Consider the following 20,511-nt stretch of genomic DNA (forward strand, 5'->3'; position numbering starts at 1 on the left):
CCAGAAAGAGTGTCACCTTCAGGTCACACTTTCCACTCACCAGTAGCAATTCTGTCTTGTCAGGAGTAAACTTTAGTTTATTAGCATACACCCACTCCAAAACTGCCTCTAGGCACTAGTTCAGTATTTCTTTAGCTTTCCTAGGATTGGCCAGAAGCACAAAATAGAGCTGGTGACATCCCAGGTTGAATCTATGGATGACTTCAACCAGCAATTTCATGTAGATGTTGAAATGCATAGGAGATAAGATGGAGCCTTGTGGGATCCCAAAGTCCAAAGGCAAAGGGGCTGAGTAGCACCACCATCTGAAACCTACTATCTAGGTAATCAGAAACCACCACAAAATGATGGTTCTGAGTCCCAGCCCAGAATGGTATCCAGAAGGATAGCCAGGGGGTGGAATTCTAACAGGAGCTCCTTTGCATATTAGGTCACGCACCCCTGATGTAGCCAATCCTCCAAGAGTTTACAAAAAAGAGCCTTGTAAGCTCTTGGAGGATTGGCTACATCAGGGATGTGTGGTCTATTATGCAAAGTAGCTCCTGCTAGAATTTGGCCCTTGAGGATAGCACAATTGATGTACAGAAAGCTGTTGAGAGGTCCAGAAGAATCAACAGAGCTTCACTCCCTCTGTCCCTCTCCTAGTGCAGGTCATCCAGCCATGTGACCAAGGCTTTTTAAGCCCATTATCACGCCTGAAACCAGACTGGAAAAGATCCACTTCATCCAGGAATGAATATATCTTTTGACTATGACAAAGGTTTCTGGAAATCAGAGGGAATCCAGTAATAGGGAAGCTTTTTCACAATATATTTAAATTATACATGGATTGGTCTAAAGAAGAAAGAATTCAGAAGAAGAAAAATGTTATCTTGCTCCCTCAGACATATGACATGTTAGAATTGATCACTGTGAAACACTTAACTATGTATAGCTGTTTTATGCATTATAATGAGTCAGAACTTCGATCCATCTAGATCAGCATTGTCTCCTCTAACTAGCTAGCGATGGATCTCCAGGATCTCAGGCACTGAACGTTACTACCTGAGTTCCTTTTAACTGAAGATGCCAGGGAATGTGGAATTACAACCCTTCAGCATTTGGGGTTCTTGTATTTATCAGGCTAAAAGCAATTTAAATGACTCAACTGCACTACAGCACACTAGAATAGCAGCCTTGTTTCATTTTGATAGTTATTTACTTTTCAATGTTCCTCTGTGAAGCTACGCATAAAAACAATTCAATAAGCACCATTGCACAAAATGGTATTTATGTAAACTCTGTATAAAAGATACTGCTACCGAGTATGTAATATGAAAGATAATCTCAGTTCTGGCATGTTTTCTCTAGGTTATTGCTTAGTGTTGCATTCAATCCGTGCTTGGAGCGGGGGGAATAAATCCCACCAGGAAAGTGGAATTAAGTAAAACAGTATGGCATATTCTTTAATCTCTTATTTCGGTCAAGAAGGGATATAATCACTAGAGTGGACCCATTTATCTCCATCTCGATTCATTGCCCACTAATTTAAATCTGATCTTTGGATTCTCAATCCGCTTATCAGGTGGTAAGTGACATCATGAGAACCTGTCTCGGCTGAAAATGATTTTGCCTCCTATTCCTCCTCACAGACTGCCATGTCCTATTCACTTTATCAATTGGCTTGACATTATCTCCTTTCCACAGTTTACATTGTGAGATTTACACCACAATTATATACAATAATAACTACAAGGATTAGCTCTTATAGCAGCAGAGAGCTCTTTGGGGATTGGACAGCATCCTTTTTATATGCGTAGTATGCTGAATGTTCACTGTTTATTGCAACATTTTCTTGGTATTTCATTTCCTGGTCTCTTGGTCTTTCATTTTCATCAATTTGTGGTTGATTTGCATCCTCACAGACCACTGCACTGTTACAGTGTTCTTCTCCACGTGAAAAGCTAGAAATAACCTGATCTAGGGAGGGACAAAAGCTCACTGAAAGTTATAATATAGAAAATCTATTAAAACAGAAGTAAAGCAGCAGTGCACAGAATTTAGGAGTGAATGAAAGTCCCCACTTTTGTTTATTTTTATATTCATTTATATTTTAGTCAATAATTTCAATCCTCTGTTTTTCCCTGTTGGTGACAGGGATTAATTTGTATTGTATACTGTGAAGTTTATGTATGTATTGCAATGTATATGCATTTATACATACGATGTATGACATTTGTATATAATACAAATAAAATCCTGATGCCTGGATGCTATTGGGAGGGCAAGTCCAATTTTACAATAAATGTTCCATGCAAATAAAAGGAAAATAATGAGTCAAGAGTCCAATACCCACTGAATGAAAGTGAATCCAACTGGGGATTTGGGGGTCAAATCAGCTGGAATGAGGATTCATAATAATCCCTACTCGAAAAGAGTAATTAAATCTGCCTTTCTCTTTAAAAAAAAACCCAACCAATAAATTATGACACACATCTTCCATGGGACTGTGAAAAGCCATTTTGGCTTTGGTTGGTTTGTATGTTTTTTTGGGGGGAGAGAGAATATATGTCAAAAGAGCTAATTGTTTGATTGAGTTTGACCAGGAGATGAGAAAACTGATAGAATAACCATGGGATTCCAGTGTGCTGCTTTTGCTTCACAAACGGTCACTTTGGAATTAGCATTGTATACCCAGTTGCTGCCAACCTACTTATCCTGCATATTTGTAAATAAACAGGTATTCTGAACAACATTTGCTTCCAGTGCTCTCCTCCCAATGAACCCTGAAAAGATCCCCTGGAATGTTCCTCTGACCAAGGAAGTGGAGAACATAAAACCTATGTGTGAACCAGCCCTCAAAATGACTTTCCTCAAAAGCTGAACAACTATTATGGAACTACTTTTTCTGGAGTCTTCCCATATCCTCTCAAAACCTTTTACTGAGGAAGAAGACTTAATGTTTGAGCTGGGTTATTCTCTCCCTACTTCCCTGCATGCTGAAGTTCTGCAGGCAGAGCTAACCAAGTTTGGTTACCTTTTAGTGAGACAGCACTAGATATTTTCAATGTCTGAAGAATATCTGCTTTCTTTACAAGTATACAACTGCAATATAGTAGGCTGTAAAGAGGCAGTTTTGCAGAGCAGCTGACCCCGCACATCGCTAAGGAATATTAACATTCTTTTGCCATAAACACTTGCTCCAGTGAAATAAAACAGATTTCCAGGGAGACTTTAAAGAATAATAACATTTATTCCAGAATAAACTTTCATGAATCAGCGCTCACTTCTTGAAACCCTATGAAGAGGAAATCAACTTCCATATTTTTATAAGGAAAACCACAGAAGGAGAAGAGGAAAGTGAGGAGCTGAGGGCAGAGAGAAGCTTGGTGAGTGACCCTTCATGGTACTCAGAGAGAAGTTAAGGGACAATCTCCTGAAGAGCATGGTTTTGCTGCCAGTATTACTGTTCTCTGACTCCAAGGTGCTCTATTGAGCATGGACTCAGAGTCCCCACTGGAGTTGAACCTTCTTGAAAGACTCGCTAAACTAGCAAGGAGGACAATGGTAGGGCGAGAGAGGAGTTTCCCATAGATCAAGCCCTTGGGAGGAATGTGGAACAAAATATTACAGAGAGGATTTTTTTTCTTTCCCACTTGCTCTGCCTTTCTCTACTTTCAGCTCCCAGATGAAATCATTATTCCAGTTTCAGTGGCTTGCAAGTGAAAGCGGCTCGGACCATCACATCCAGAGCCACTTTCAAATTGGGTCGTTGAGAGGTCGCCCTTTGAAGCTCGACTCGACTTTTTAAAAAAGTCTTAACATTCACTTATCCTTGAAAGCGATATGTTAAAAACAAAAACTAAACAAGTGTTTGGAGTAAGAATGATGGAATGGCACGAGTGTTGCCCCCCTGTGTGCTACAGTTCGATTATTGGATTAATTATACTACCTTAAACATGTTTTCAGAGTGAGATGCCTCTTCCTCATCAGGCACTAACCACCATGTGATTCATTCTGCTAAAAGGGAGGTTTCTTGACATTAGCTAAACATAGTTACTCACAAGTGGCAGACTAATTATCTTGGCTCCTTGTTTGGAGACTGAAGCATCAGCCTCTATAAAAGAGCATTTTGCGGAGTCTAGTGTTTTCTCCATGTCTCCAAAGCGCCATTTAGTTACCTTCCCCCCTCCTCCAATGAAATTACGGAGACTAACTCCCACACTCACTACAGTCCTCTCTAACAGAAACACTGCACAAATACCCTTCCATCTCAGACCAAAAAAGGAGGAGGGGGTAAAGCATGGGGTCTGGCAGGAAACATCAAAGCAATCCCTTCTGTCTCTCCCTTTCCTGAGCTGAGTCTCAAGCAAGGACACAAAGAAGGGAAGTCAGTACAGGGAAGTTATTAAGATCTCCCAACTTCCAGACGCTGACAAGTCACCTTGAGATTCAGCCTTGGCTTCCAAACCTTGTTACAATTCAACTGGCATTTTATGAAGAGCAAAATGCTCTTAGTGTTGAAAGGTGGGGGGTGGGGGGAGGGCATGATGGACAGTTGCCACTATGGAGATGTAGGCACCGACTGGACCAGGAAAGCTCCTAAGATCACTTAGAGTGGCCCTTCAAGGGTAAACACTTCCCAACAGCTAGAGACAGAGAGAAACACACAACCATATACCTTCCCAGAAGATTGTAATGATGCATTTTCAATATGTCATACAGAACAGAGACAGAAAGAGTGCAAGCAGAAGAGAGGCATCATCTGCCTTGGAAGAAGGACCATCTTTGGACTCACATAAGGTCTTCAGTCCTCTAACAAAGATGAAGAACAGCCCAGTCTCGTTGCCATCTCAACTTTTTTTTGGCTCATTTTAAACTTGCAATTGTATTTCTCTTGAAAATTTTGTTTTGTTTTTATACAACTGGAAATTGCCTTGGAGTCCAACATTGGCAAATACATGGTATATAAATTCTCCTCTCCCAAAGAACCCCAAAACATCAAACAATCTCTATCTAGGTTCTGCTCTGAACAGGTATATCCCACATCAGGTTCATTCTATGATAAAGGGCACGTTATTTTTGTATATAGAGCAATGGTTTGGTTATTTATATCAGCTAAGGAAGTCAAGGTCAGTGAAGGATAAGACTGCTGTGACATTAACAGCAGCAACCAGAGAAGGAATGTGAAGTCGTAGCATCTGTTGTTGAACTTGATAATGTCCAGGCAGACACAGAAAGTTTCACTTGCCAAAAGCCTCTCTGTCATACATGCACTAAAACGCACAGATGCTCAAGACCAAACTACACAGCATGCTAGAATTCCACCCCTGGGGTCAGCCCTGGTTAGTACTTTGATGGGATGACCACCAGAGCTGCTACGCAGACACAGGCAATGGCAAACCAGCTCTGAACATCTCTTGCCTTGAAAACGCTACAAGGCCACCATGTGTCAGCTGCAACTTGATGGCAAAAAAAAAAAAAATGACAAGGGAAGAAGGTCCCCCACTCTTGCCCAGTGTGCAGAGATACTGCAATGAGGAGAAAAAGAGGAAGGGCAAACAGGTGAAAGGAACTGGAGAAATCATGTGGCTTTGAGGGTATCTGTGTCCCTCTGCACATCTCTGTGTGCCTGTGTTTATGAGGTAGGGACCAAGAGGCAGGGGCAGTGGGGAAAGTAGAGGAAAGTATGTCAACATGAGGCAGTGAGCATGAGGGGGCAAGAAAGCCACTTATCTAAGCCACTTTGGAATGATAAGCAGGCCATAAATCTCTAAATGAACAAATGAAGGGGAATGAGTATGTGTGTATCCATAAAGTAGCATAAAGTCTTTTTTAAAAATGCATTCTTCTATATAGATTATGATGGCTATTCTCATCACACCACATGAAGTTATACATTTCTTTTATACTGCAAGATAAGTAGGTGCTTGTTTGAAGTCTATATTTGGTGAGGGGGCTGCTAAGGAGAAAAGTTGATAATAATACAAGACAAATATCTCAGGCACCAAATGTTTTTGCTGGGGATCAAAGATTTGAGTGTGGTAACGAAAACTAAAGCCTTTGGGGGTTGCCCCGCCATTTGGACCTTGTGGTATGGCAGAATGCAAGCAGAAATGGTAAAAGAAAAGGAAGGTCTGATACCTAATAACAACAGCTCAGATCCTTGCGCTTTCTTGCTCATAATTTATTTTTATTCTAGGGAGCATTGTTAAAAGATTGCTATCCAGAAAGTTAATGAATACCAAATGCTGGTTCCACTCTGTTCTGACAGATATCATTTCCAGTGTGATGAGAAGAGATTACCCAGCTGAACACAAGATGATATGTCTAATCTCCTGCTTATAAAAAAAAGAAGAGAGACGGTACCCTGCAATGGTCACTTATCGGAAACAAAGCAAGGCGCCTGTGGTAAAATCAAGAAAGGAAAAAGTGGCTGCATTTTACATCTTGGAAGGTGGACTTTATAAAGGTGTGAAAGAACAAATTAGAAAAACAAGTCATAGAAATGCCATCTATTATACCTTGTTCTGAGAAAGACTAGAAACCTTCTCCCATCAAGTTAGTGAGAATAGAAACTCCATAAAAGGGTTTGAACTGAATGGTACAGAGATAACACTTCAAAAGGGACTTTGGCACTCACTCCTTACACACACACACAGAATGTAATCCACAACTTCCTTGGCTTCTAGCATACACAGGGAATTCTATGTGCAGAGGCTAGTTTTCATATATTCTTACAAGAACACTCAATGAGTGCACAGAACAAGCTAATTTTTTTCAGTGCACTTAACTCACACATACCCCACATGCACTATAGGCCAAACTACATGGTACCCCTTCCCCTCATGGCACAGTTCTGAGACAAATCATGCACCCACTGATTTGTTCAAATGACACCCCCTCCAGCTGCTGTGTGGCTGCAGAGAAAGCCAGTTGGGTCAGGGGGAAATCTACATGCTGATCTACATGCTAATCCATACAGACCTGAAAACAAGACCGCAAAACGCTAAAAGCACCTGCTGTGCAACACTTGAGTGGTATTATATTCTACGATGCAGCATTCCTATTTTGAGGACAGCACTTAAGGATAATGACAAACCATATGGTACAGTCCCATTTGAACAAGCCCTTAGCCTTCGATCACAACAAGCCTCTGCTTCTTCATTATGGGCTTGAGCACAGCTGGTTCTCATGCTCACATGCCCCTCCCTGACCTTCTTCCATAACTCACCAAAGGTAGTTGTAACCTTCCTGAATGGGGAAGGCTTTGTTCAGTATCCAGGTTGTTATGACGTTCAAACACAGCGGCCTAGGCGTGGCTGAGATTTGGTCACTCAAATGTTCACTCTGCACTTCTGCAAGAATCGTTATTCTTTCTGATATCGTTAGGAATCCTGATCCGTGAAACCTACACATTAATCATCCAGTCGGTAATTTGTTTCCAGCTCCCTTGAACACATAAATCTATTCATACAGGAACACATTGTAAAGTGCACGTTCCTGGAGGAAACTATACCAGAGGCTATATTTTACATTATAAAAGACCAAATTAACATTGAATTGCTCCCTAGCGGAAAGCCTACCTATGCATTTAAATTGAAGACTTTGTCAAAACCGATCCTGTGTGTGCTATGTTCCCCCTTCGTATTTAAAATAGGTAGTGCTACAAATCCACACACACCCCTTCTTTATTGCTCAAATATGTAACTGTTCTCAAGTCAAGAACGGTGAGGTTTAAAGGGATCCTTTTGTTACACCCATGTGCTCTTTTTACCTGATCACCTGAAGCAATTAAAGACACACTCCTCTCTTCCCCTGTGGTTAATCTTTATTGAGAAGCCAAGAGAAAATATCCATCAATACCATTGAATCAAATATTAAGATACAGATGGAGTTAAGAGGGATAAAGCACACAGTATGCCTAACCCATGAAAAGACAAAGAATTCATCATTCTGATTAGCAAACAGCACAGCTAAGGCTTCCATCATTAGCAGAAGAGCTTTCTGCCAAACTGGTAGCCCTTGCTTGGTTCTCAGTCTTGCAGAGCCCTCTAGTGAGATCTGAATGGCATTTCATCTTTTAAACACACCTTTTCTGTTTGGAACAAATGGTTTTTGACAAAACAAGGAGACAAAGAGAACTGCAGTGTTGTCAGGATATAGTCAGGCACATGACCAGAAATCCCATATACATCTGGTTTAAATATTAAGCGATACTTGGTTCATGGCTACAATATTTTAATTCTTTTCCCCTCACAAGAAAAGTTGCTCTGCCCACTCAAACTGCTGAATGTGACTTCTGTTACATAGATCCTCACATTCTTGAGTGTCTCAGTGTTCATCCACTGCAGACCAACTCACACAGCATATGTGGATGTGGACCGCCTATGTGCAAAGCACATCTTCTAAGGGAGACTTGCCTATTCATTCAGTATGTGTCATTCTGGGACCTGTTGCTCTCAGACACTCAGAAGCAGAATCCTGATCTTTTCCTTGCTGCTGCTTCCAAGACTCACACCAGGTTTTGCGTATGCACACATACGCCAGCTTTGGCAAGAGGTGCGCAAGATTTCAATCTGGCTTTCCACACCCGAATAGAAATATCCAAAAGTACGACTCAGATCTGAGCTGAATGCATGAGATCAGCACCTAGAAACTGCCTCCAGAAGCAACCTCAGTAAGTTGCTCTGAAATAGACCTAACGGATGAGTGAGGATGAATTTAGTCTTCACTTCTCTTTTCTTGGTCCACATACAGTGCAACCCTAAGCAAAGTTACATCTTTGTAAGTTCATTACAATCAGTGGGCTTTGAAGGAAGTAACACTGCTTAGGACTGCCCTGTGAACTGTCCCTAAGAACATAAAAAGAGCCATGCTGGTTCAGACCCAAGGCCCACCAATTCCAGCATTCTGTTCACCAGGCTTTTTTTGTAGAAAAAGCACAACAGGGACTTATTTGCATATTAGGCCACACCCCCTGACGCCAAGCCAGCTGGAGCTGCGTTCCTGTGCATTCCTGCTCAAAAAAAAAAAAGCCCTGCTGTTCACACAGTGGCCAACCAGATATCTTTAGGAAGCCCCAAAACATGAAGACTGCAACAGCATCATCCTGCCTGTGCTTCCCAGTAACAGATTCAAAGAGGCATATTATCTCTGGCCCTGGAGGGACTAGACAACCATCATGATTAGTAGCCACTGGTAGCCCAGTCCTCCATGAATTTGTCCACTGCCCTTTCAAGTCTTCTAATTTGGAGACCATGACCACAGCCTGTGGCACAAGGATATACAGGAATCCTCCATACAGGAAGCAGTGAGATTCTTCAAACAAATGTTGTACTTTCTTCTCTTACATGGCCAGAAGAGCTACTTTAATTTCTAGACTACCCGTTCCAAAAAGCAACAGCAAGGAACACTGAGTTGCTTTTAAAAGGGGTGTGTGTGTGTGAAAAGAGCCAATTTGTACCTAACTAAAATAAAGCATCAAGTCTGGGACGGCAACAATCTTTGTGACTTAAAACAGAGAAAGCTGGACCATGTGGAAAAGATTTGCATCATTCCTGGAACACATACAAATGAATCCCCCAAGGGAAGCGAGTTTCATACCAGATGGTAAATGGAAAAGTTGATTGTAAAGATCACTACCAGTTTACAGCGGAGGAAGAACTGTCTTAAACCTATTGGGAAATGGCCGTTAACAGTGCTGTCATCTCTTTTTTTGTGCCTGGAAAACAATACAGCTGGGATGATTTCAATACCACCTGAGAGATCAGCTTAATGTGCTCAGCAGTGGATTAGCCAGTATACCAACAGCACTTGCAATTTATTACAAGTCATCTCCAGTGCTGAGAAAACACCCATCAGGGCAGAGAGGTTAGCCACTGGATACCTTCTATATATGTATGTCCAACTGTGGGTTAACACCGGCAACATATTTTGTCCTATCCTCTACACCAGGGTTCCCCAGTGTAGTGCCTATGGGTGCCATGGTGCCTGCCAGTAATTCTCTGGGTACCCATTCCCCTTTCAGGGTTTCCTTCTTCCCAGAAAGTGCAAAAAGGGAGCTGTTCTATTTGGCTCCACCTCCTGCAGCAACCATTTGGGGTTTTGCTCCACCTCCTGTTGCAGCCATTTTGGGGATGGAGTCAACACCCACTCTCAAAACTCTAAAGATGCATACAGGCTTGAAAAGGTTGGGTAGCACTGCTCTACACCTTCTTCCATGCCAATCTTTCCCAAGGTGAGGGCCAATACTCTGGAAATGTTGTTGTCAGATACACTATTAATAAAGGCAGTGATGGTTAATACTGTGCCACCTGTTGTCCTCTGCTCTAAAAGAGAAGAACAGAAATAGCACTTGCAAGATTTAGATGTGGGTAAGAACTGTAGTTATCATGTGGATCTCTTACCTTAAATTAGCTTCAGAATGGCAGCAAGGGAGGTAGGCAGAGGACATAAAATTGAGTGCTTACATTTTCTCAGATAGCAAGGAGAAAGGTGACATTTTATTCACTGCAACTCAATTTTTGTTGTGTGCCCTGAAAATGGCACATATTTCTTATCTCCACATACTGATGTCATGATGCAGCTGCCGGATTCAATGACAAAGGGAGAATGGAAACGATAGACTCCAAGTTGTTCGTATGCTCGTTATGTCTCACTGAAGCGATCTTCTACTAAGTCACCACACTGAAGGTAGCATATTGACAACATTTTTACCCTTAGCTTCTGTCTAACAATATGGGTATTGATTTTACGCTAATAAGACAAAAAATCACACATTGCCACAAACAACACAAGATTTCAGGTCAAGCCCTGTACCAGTAAACAGAACTCAAACTACTCAAATGCTTCAAAATTAGAGTGTCTGCTCTCAGAGGACACTCTGCTGGATTATTTCACGAGATTCAACAAGACGGTATCTTTTCACAGAAAAGCTTTGCTGCCTTTTGCCTTACGGGTTCCTGCATGCACTCGTTGGCTCCAGGATTTGGCAGGCCATTGGGCTGCATACCCTTAATCAGTCCTCTCAATTTAGAAGAGGGGTATGGTACCCCATCACCCCATGGCAACCATTTAGTGATTGTCCACAATGGCAGCCATCTTGTAATGGTGCCATAGGCTCAACAAGATTAAGGATCCTTGAGCTAGAAGTATTAAGATATAGTTGCAGTGTTTCCCAAATAAGTTTCATATGCATTTATATTTATTTATATGGTTGTATGTCAGAAACATCCTGACCTGGGTGGTCCAGACTAGCCGAATCTTGACAGATCTTGGAAGATGGAAGGAGAATTTGGAGCGTTGGACTCTGCAAAACAATTTATTATACCATTGCCTTGACCCAAAATTCTGGAGTTAGCAGCATTAACTGCAATTTGAGAGACGTTAGGTATGGGCATGGTCAACTTTCTTATGTTTTGAATATGATTGTTTTTCTGGACTATTCAATAAGCATTCTGTGGTTTTGTATAAAATTTGTGATAAGTATATTACCTATTGGTAGAGGCTGTTTTTTTGTGAATGCTTATGTACTTGTTTGTCTGCTCCAATTTCCACGTAGATCTTGGAAGCTAAGCAGGATCATCCCTGTCTAGTACTTGAATGGGAGACCACCAAGGAAGTCCAAAGTTGCTATACAGAGGCAAACAATAGCATTTTCCATTGTTGTTTCACTGCTAGGGTCCTTTTAATGTTGTAAACCATTTTGAAGACTTAAGTGGAAAGGCAGGGCATGTAAGTCAAAGTATAAATTAAGTCTCATCACTTCCCCATGAGGAGCACTCATTTTGGAGTGTCTCATGGCTGAAATGGTAAGCAGCAACATGCGAAAAGATGGTATCAGTTTCATACATTCTGGCTATATGGCTATAACCCAATGAAAACCAAGATTCCCAAAAGTTAGTTATTAATTGACAGTGTTTATGAAGAACATGTTCCAGAACTTTTTTTTTGGGGGGGGAGGGAATTATTCAGTGTTTTATTGTAAGATAAGATGCAAACATGATGGACTTGGGGGGAAATTAAAACACTTGTCTGGTAAAACATCCAGAAATTTGTCAAACACAGAGTTCTCTATAATTATGCTGCCTCCCACGAATTATGCAATTAGGATAATATTTAAACTAGACAGATTTGCATGCATTTGCATAGTTAAGTTTGGCTCCACAATTTCTTTGGCAGATTTGTCAATGCTGGAAATTTGGAATCTTTGTTCCTTCTCTTTGTCACCATGGTGACTGTGAGGCTGCTTACACAGACTCCCTTCCACAAACACTCCTCTCCACACCAGCTAACATTTTAGAAGGAATCACCCTCCCTCATTTGTTTTTTACAGATTTGCAAAGCAACCAGGATGTCCAGAAATTTGCTTTTTATGTCACAAGTTAAAATAAGACAAAAGTTTGCATGATTGATATGCATAGTTATAATGAAGTGGTTGGTCTCCTGGGCTGTTCCTTGAACACTTAACTTTCTCTTGCCAGCCATTTGGGGGTTGGACTAGATGATCCTGAAAGTCCCTTCCAATTCTATGATTCTATGATTATTTTTGAATATGTTGTGATACTTATAAATCATCACTAGGTGGTGCTATAATATTGTTTTCATAGCAATAATATTAGCGTAGAATAAGGAAGGGAAATCCCATGGGGAAATAGCCCATCCTCCATTTCTTCTCCATTGTAGGTTTCCAGTTCTATGGACGATTCTTAGTTTTACACAAAGCAGAATTCACAAGAGAAGCCTTGCATATTGACCACCTGAGAGGATTTATGGGAAGAAAGGACTGTTCTGAAGTACAGTATGAGTTTTAGTAACAGTATCATGTAAGTATCTTGAGATTTGTCCATGATGTACTAATGAAACTTTTAATGAATAATTGCAAGCACAGAAAAAAAAATATATCTTCACATATTCACAAAACACTGGTCAACTAAACAGGGGATATCATATGCAAAATATCAAGTCTAAGGATATACCTACAGAATAAACATAAACTAGTATTACCTTTCACAGTTTCTAGAAAGAACTACAAAACTCTGGTAATGTAAGAACTGTACATGCCATTAGAGTATGGTCACATTTCTAAGATTTGCTAGGTTTAGGGTGCCATTTCTTTCCCAATGAACTTTCAACGAATTGTCTATGAGGGGAAGAGGGGCAAAGAGAGAGAGCCTCCAGGTGGGACCTGAGAAGCCCCCAGAATTACAACTCACCTCTAGACTACAGAAATGAGAAAATGGATGCTCTGAAGGGTAGACTCTACGACATTGTACCCCACTGAGGTCCCTGTCCTCCCCAGGCTCCACCCACAATACAGGAATTTCCCAATCTGGATCTGGCAACTCTACCCCACCCCCCACCCCCCAAAGTGGCCAGGGAGGACCTGGCAACCCTAAGGATGCCATGAAAGACCAAAATTATTGTGCGTCACTCTGCACTTACCGCATTGAGTGCTTTGCAATTATTAACTCATTTAGCCTGACAACACTTGTGACTGAAATGAGGCTGCTCAGGGACAGTACTTGCAGAAGTTCTTTATGCAGAATCAGGACTCCAGAAGTCCAGTTCAACATTTGACCACTGAACCATACAGAATTAGTTTGCTTGTTTGTTTTTAAGGCTAAGGCTAAGCGAACAAAATCTACGCAGCATTCTCAAAAATTTCAAACAGTTTTCATTTATAGAAAGGGAAGATCTGGGATAAGGGAACTGGTCTCTACATGCAAACAGATGTCACAGCCAATGTTCCCTCTAAGCTGCAGAGTCTTGTGAGCAAAAATTCTATTTTGTGAGCTACTGATATTAAAGTTGTGAGCTACTGGCATTAAAGTCGTGAGCTACTGCATAAAGTATTGTGTTTTGGGACCATTTGTCCTGAACTGGGATAAAAATGTGTGACCTGGAGGCTAAAAATTTGTGAGCTAGCTCACACTAACTTAGCTTAGAGGGAACACTGGTCACAGCACAAAAAAGAAGACACTGTGTGCAGGAACATCTCCCATATTTGGCATACCTGGTTACAACACTGCTTCTGCCCCCAACACTTAAGATCTGAGCACAACCCTTAGATCTATAAGCACTCATGGGAGAAGATGGGCACAAAGAGTGACATCATGGCAAGCATGACATCACGATAAAACCATTGAGGGGTACTAGAATGTTGCAGCGATGTGTGATGTCACTTCTGGTTATGCAACTGGAAATGACATCATAGTATAGCAGAATTCCACATCATGGCTGGTTTCATCCCCCAAAGCTCCCAGGAGTTAACAGCCCTTGACTGGCAACTCTAACCTATATTCCCCTTTCCCTCCTCATCATCTGTTTGGCAGGGGAAAGTGTTTGCAACACACTTTTTCTCATCCTGTGTATCGGAGGAAAAGCCTGCTAGGCCTTAAGAACTGCAGCAGCTATTCACAACAGGAATGTATTTAGTTAAGACAATCAGCTGACTGCAGAAAAACTACCTTGTAAAATATAGCTAGGGGGAAAATAAACTTTTTACTATCTCTTCCTTCATTTTCAAAATATTCATTTAGTTCATTTAGACCCCACTTTTCTCTGCAACAGGGACACAAAATGGCCTGCAACATTCTCCCTTTCTCCATTTTATACTCGCAACAGCCCTGTGAGGTAGGTTAGACTGAGAATATGTGACTGGCCCAAGGCTTCCACGCAACCTTCCATGGTGGAGTGGGGATTCAAACTGGGGTCTCCCAGAGCCAAGTCCAACATTCTAATCACTACATCCACTGGCTCTCTTTAATATTTTTCCAAAATACTTTACGTCCTGCCTTTTGTATCAAATTAAAAAAAGTTTTATAGAATTCTTGTTTTCAGAAACAGAAGCAAAAAACTAAACAAAGAAGCTCAAAATCCAGAAGGGTCTGGAAGTCACTTAAGAAACTGCCCTACATAAATGTTACTATAACACCACTGAAATCTTAGCAATAACTCATTTCTCTCCCTTTTTCGCTCCCTTTTTGTTGTTTTCATAACCTTTTTGCTCTGATCATAACACACTGTCAACAGCTTCATCAATTATCCATGGCTAAAAAGTGGACTCTAACGTTTGGAGAGTGTTATTAATTGGCCTCGGTAGCGTATAATGAGTTTAAAAGCTCCTACCTGGGTGCCCCCGGGGATGGTAGCTAGTCGCGGACAACGATTTACAGCACACCATTAACACATATGCCAGGAACAGCCACTGAGATGGAAGCATTGATTTGGCACAGAACCTCATCCTGCGGGCAGAAAAAAAGGAAGCCACTGAGCAAAAGGGACAATATATTGTGGGGGAGGGGGGATGTAAAAAAGAAGTGAATGCTGCAGAAAAGGAGGGGGGGAGAAAGCAGAAGAGAGTCTGGAAATTAATTGAAATGGCTTATTGTAGCTTAAGACTTAAGGGGTGGAGGCGGTGGAAGCAAATTCACACCTAAACCAAGATCAATTCTTTACCAGATGCGTTTAATAAGAAGCAGGGCAACAGATGGGCAGTGGGTTTCTTCCCTCTCTCAGCCAGTGATCTTTCTGTTACTCTGCTGTAACATGACGAGGTCAGCAGAGTGGGAGGGGGTGGGGATCACAACGGGGTGGATCAATCCTGCATCTGTGAGGCCTCTGTGAAAGCGGACCTTTCCTGCCTTTCCCGAGCAGCCAGTGCAGAAGGTTGGAGGGCCCTCCTTAAAAATAAGCCAGGTGGCTTTTTAAAAAGCTGCAGCGAGGGGAGAGGATCAGAAGAAATCTAGGGTTGACAACCTCCAGGTGGGACACGGAGATCTCCAAGAATCACACCTGATCTCTAGATTACAGAGATCAATTCCCCTAAAGTATATGGCTGCATCACAGGATGGACTCTATAGCATTATAAGTTCCTGAGGTCCCTCTCCGAGCCCCACCCTCCATCCTCAAATCTCCAAGAATTTCATAACCAGGAGTTGGCAGCCATACCGCACCCACATATATACCCTCACCCTTGTGCTAGCCAAGCTTGACTTTGTTTCTGTAAGAGAAGGGCAGCTTGTTTAAGAATGGTACACACCTCCACAGCCATTACCATCGGACACAAAAAGACACTGAGAGAAAGGGGAATACAGTCAGTGACTGATTCTGCAAACTCCTTTGGTTCACAGGAGCCTGGATCCAGATTTGGGCAGAATTTGCCCAAAATTAAGGCCACGTGGCTCAGTGGTAGAACATCTGCTTTGCATCCAGAAGGTCCCAGGTTCAATCCCCAGCATCTCAAGTTAAAAAATCTATCATTAGGCAATGTGGAAGACTTCTGCCTGAAACCATGAAGAACCGCTGCTTGTCAGAGTAGAGAATACTAACTTTGATGGACTGACAATTTGATTTAGTATAAAAGCAGCTTCATGTGTTCAGGATTCTGGTAGGGTATAAGTTTGGCCATTCATTTAAAGCACAGGTTTTCAGTGGTTGGTGTAAGATGTAAGATGGTTTTCAACAACCACATCTCCTCCTTTTGGGGAGAAATGAGAGATGAGAACACGCATGGATGGATGGAAGGAAACTGAAAAGGAAAAATAATGTGTAAGATTTAATAAATTCAAAAGGGGTTGCATGTTGAGGTCCTAGGGAGTCCTAGAAAGGTTGAAGGACAGCAAAATTGAGTGATTAAAAGCTCTGGCAAAGGCTACAGAATGAGAGATTAAAAGAACATAAGTTCATAAGAAGAGTGCTGCTGGGTCAGACTAGTGGTCCATCTAGTCCAGCATCCTGTCTCAAACAGCGGCCAATCAGTTCCTCTGGACAGCCAGCAACAGGGAACAGAGGCCCAGACCTTCCCCTGATGTTGCCTCCTGGTTCTGAAATTCAGAGGTTGACTGCCTCTAATCACAGAGATTCCCTTTAATCACCATGGCTAGTGACCACTGATAGCCTACCCTCCATGAATCCATCTAATCTTCTCTTAAAGCTGTCAATGCCTGTGACCATCACTAGACCCTCTGGTAGCAAATTCTAGGTTTTACTCTCTGTGTAAAGAAGTATTTCCTTTTGTCCATCCTGCATCTCTTAAGAGCTGTGAAACAGGAATTGTGTGACACAGGAACATCCAGGTTATATCATTGTTCTGGATCATCACCAGATGGGATTGGCTACCACATTGTTCTGCTGGCTTCACTGGTCACTGCTGGGCAACAAAGCTACACTGTGGGTACATTGCAGCTGAGATGCTCAAAACCTTCAATGAAGCCTATATAACTTGTCAGAAAAGGTGGAGAGAGGAGCAGCTACACTTTATTAGGCATGGTGAGCACAGGAAGTGTCCTTCTCCTGAGCCACCATTGCCAGGATTCTCAATTCCAAAAGTGACAGGTTGTTTGTTCTTCTATGAACTTCATACTTCATTGAAACAAGTGCGCATTTCTAGTTGTAAAAGGGTTATGAAGCAGCCACGGACTTATCTTAAATGTACAAACCAAGAGGCCGTATCAAGACCTCTTAACACTTGAGATATACATTAGTTTATCCTGAATGTAGAGAAGATAAGTAGGGTGTTTCTGGATCAGACCCACATCTGCCAGCTTCATTTGAAAATGCTACATGATTCAGATGCTACATGATCCACCAGAAATTGTCCAGGGGACTGCAGTAGACTTTTACCTCCATTTTACACAACGATTTATACTCAAGAGAAGAACAGAAACAATTACCATTCCAAACCATATGCACCTTATCTATGAAGTGCCAACGTACAAGGGCAATCCAAAAACTTGTGCCACTCTATCCTTTTATATGGGGTCGATCATACTCCAGCAAGGGCAAAATTTCAGACACTGGCACGTGCATCAAGACATGTACAGATTTTTCACTCTCATAAATACAGAAACTATGCCCTTCCCATCTTGGTTTAGCAGGAAATATGCAGATCCCAGGCCTATCTGAGCCTCAGAATAATTTACTTTTAAAAATTAAGCCCACTGGTGTAAAGAGAAATATCTCAAAAACCAAAAGGGAAAAGAACTGTAAACAACAGTGAGGTTACAGTGTGATTTTAGCCGGCATTATCCAACAAACTTCACTAGTATTACTCACTAGAAGTTTCAGGTCTATAAAAAGGACAAAGAGTCCTCCTTACCTTAAGGTCTTTCCTGGTCTTTGCTGTAGTTAAGCAACCTGATCAGGGTCTATAATCCGTAGTAAATCCAAATTCCCATTTGAAATTATGCACAAGCATATCCACATCTCCTGAACTTGTCTCCACACTCGGGGGGCCTACAGAAGAAACGTGAACATGACCCTGCCCTTACCTACATATTTATTTATAGTCCTCCTCTCTCACTGAGGTTCAAGGAGGATTGCACAACATAAGTCGATGCAGTCAATAGGATGTGACATCTAATAAGCAATGTAATGAGATTCGTATAGCAAGCATGCATGAGCCACAAATGGAATCTGACCCTGCAAGCTTTGTTTCTGTCCCTGGATGTATAGCAGGGAGCATTACGAACAGGTTAATACTTTGGAGATTCAAAAGTACTTAACTCAGAAAATAGCATGTTTGACCTCTGACCCAAGCTCTTCAAATATTGGATATTTTTAAAACTCTCCATGTATAAAAGTAGCACATTAGCATAAACATATGACAGTAAAGCATTACTGAATACTGGAAGCAAATGGGGTTAGTTTACAAATAAAGTTTTATCCAGGGCTTTTTTTGTAGCAGGAACTCCTTTGCATATTAGGCCATACACTGCTGATGTAGCCAATCCTTCAAGAGCTTACAGGGCTTTTAGTACAGGGTCTACTGTAAGTTCCAGGGGGATTGGGCACATCAGGGGGTGTGGCGTAATATGCAAAGGAGTTCCTGCTACAAAAAGGCCCTGATTTTATCTTGCATCCATACGTTTCAGCTTTGCCATGTGCACTATAAAATCCACCTTGTACCATCAACTGAAGGACTTCCAATATCAAGCCATTGTTTTAAAATGAATTATGGAGGTTTTAACCTCAGCTTACAAAATGTGAACATTTCTTCACTACGCAGCATTGGCTGGACATTTTCATCCTTAGATGTCATGCTTAAACAGGACTGTCAGGCTTCTGTCATTCCAAAGTCTGAGATTCCTGGGACAAGGTCTGGCAATATCTCTTTGAATCTCAGCGCTGAGGATACTTTCCAACTCCAGGCTGGGAAATTCCTGGAGACTGGGGGTGGATCCAAAAGAAGGCAAGGTTTGGGGAGGGGAGGGATTGTACTGAAGCACCATAGAATCATTTGATCAGCCGATCGACCCCAAAGAGGCTGACCAAGTTAAAAGAGGGAGCAGCAGCAGTTAGGGTCACTCAGGTGACACAACTGCTTTCCAGCAAACCGAGTGGGGAGTGGGACACAACTTCTCCCAGCACTTGTGTTGATTGGCAATGGAGAAGGAGTCATACAAGGAGAACAAGGAGACAAGTCAATGGGTGTAAGCCGCCCTGAGCCTGCTTGAGGGACAGGGTGGATATAAATTCAAAAATTAAATTCAATATTCAAAGGGAGTCATTAAAATGCTTCTGCTATGCATTTTAAATTAATGTTGAATACATCCAAGAGCAGGTCCTCAAAACTTACTGTTACTTTTGGTCATCCCTGTTGAAATTACTTGGCCTTCCTTTAATTAAACATGAAAACATTGCCCATGGGATTTAGAAAGCTTTAACTCCGCTTAAGATCATGCTATATGTAAGCCTCAGATTGAAATATGACAAAACAAGGAAAACTATGATCTTCATGCATCTTTATTTCTCATATGGAAAGTACGCCACTGCTTTCATTGGAGGAGGAAGAGGAGAAGACGACCACAGATTTATACCCCACCCTTCTCTCTGTATCAGAGTCTCAGAGAGGCTTACAATCTTCTTTATCTTCTTCCCCCACAACACAGACACCCTGTGAGGTGGGTGGGGCTGAGAGAACTCTCACAGCGGCTGCCCTTTCAAGGACAATTCCTGAGAGAGCTATGGCTGACCCAAAGCCATTCCAGCAGCTGCAAGTGGAGAAGTGGGGAATCAAACCCAGTTATCCCAGGTAAGAGTCCACACACTTAACCACTATGCCAAACTGGCTCTGAATGCTGAAGTAATCAAAACACAACAAAAGACTGGAACCAGTCAGCTTTTTCACTCAGTCTTCAGTCTATTCACTAAGCTTGGTTCACCTCCTTATCATGGCCCCTGGTCCACACAACTTGTGTCCATGCAGATCCCATGACCTGCAACATAGCATTTTTGGTGGTCAGAGGGGACCCCTTATTTCTTTTTCACCAGTTGAAAAGCTAGCCAGAGCCAGCCCCTAGTCTACAACACTATCAGTCATATGAAACATGACAATAAACAGCTGCAAAACCAATCTGAATATCGTAATGAATGAGGCTGTGAAAGGAGAGATTGCTATCATGAACTAGTTTGACTACATACAGGAGGCCAGGAGAGAACTCTCTGTCACCACATTTTTCAAGACACTACCTTCACACCATACCAAGGAATACCAAAAGAATTATATAAATTTATAAAGAAATTTCC

The 20,511-nt window shown here is 41.8% G+C and overlaps 1 protein-coding gene across 1 annotated transcript in view; it reads right to left on the reverse strand.

Moving 5' to 3' along the window:
* The window catches only part of TAFA4 (TAFA chemokine like family member 4), a 159,682-nt gene extending 144,453 nt beyond the window's left edge, over positions 1-15,229 (reverse strand). Inside the window, exon 1 of the mRNA XM_060238274.1 lies at positions 15,112-15,229. Within this exon, the coding sequence (XP_060094257.1) occupies positions 15,112-15,226 (115 nt within the window). The 5' untranslated portion in view covers positions 15,227-15,229. The remainder of the gene's footprint in view (positions 1-15,111) is intronic.
* Between the last annotated feature and the right edge of the window lie 5,282 nt (positions 15,230-20,511).

Source organism: Heteronotia binoei, chromosome 5 (genome assembly GCF_032191835.1).
Source record: "Heteronotia binoei isolate CCM8104 ecotype False Entrance Well chromosome 5, APGP_CSIRO_Hbin_v1, whole genome shotgun sequence".
NCBI classification, from domain to species: domain Eukaryota; kingdom Metazoa; phylum Chordata; class Lepidosauria; order Squamata; family Gekkonidae; genus Heteronotia; species Heteronotia binoei.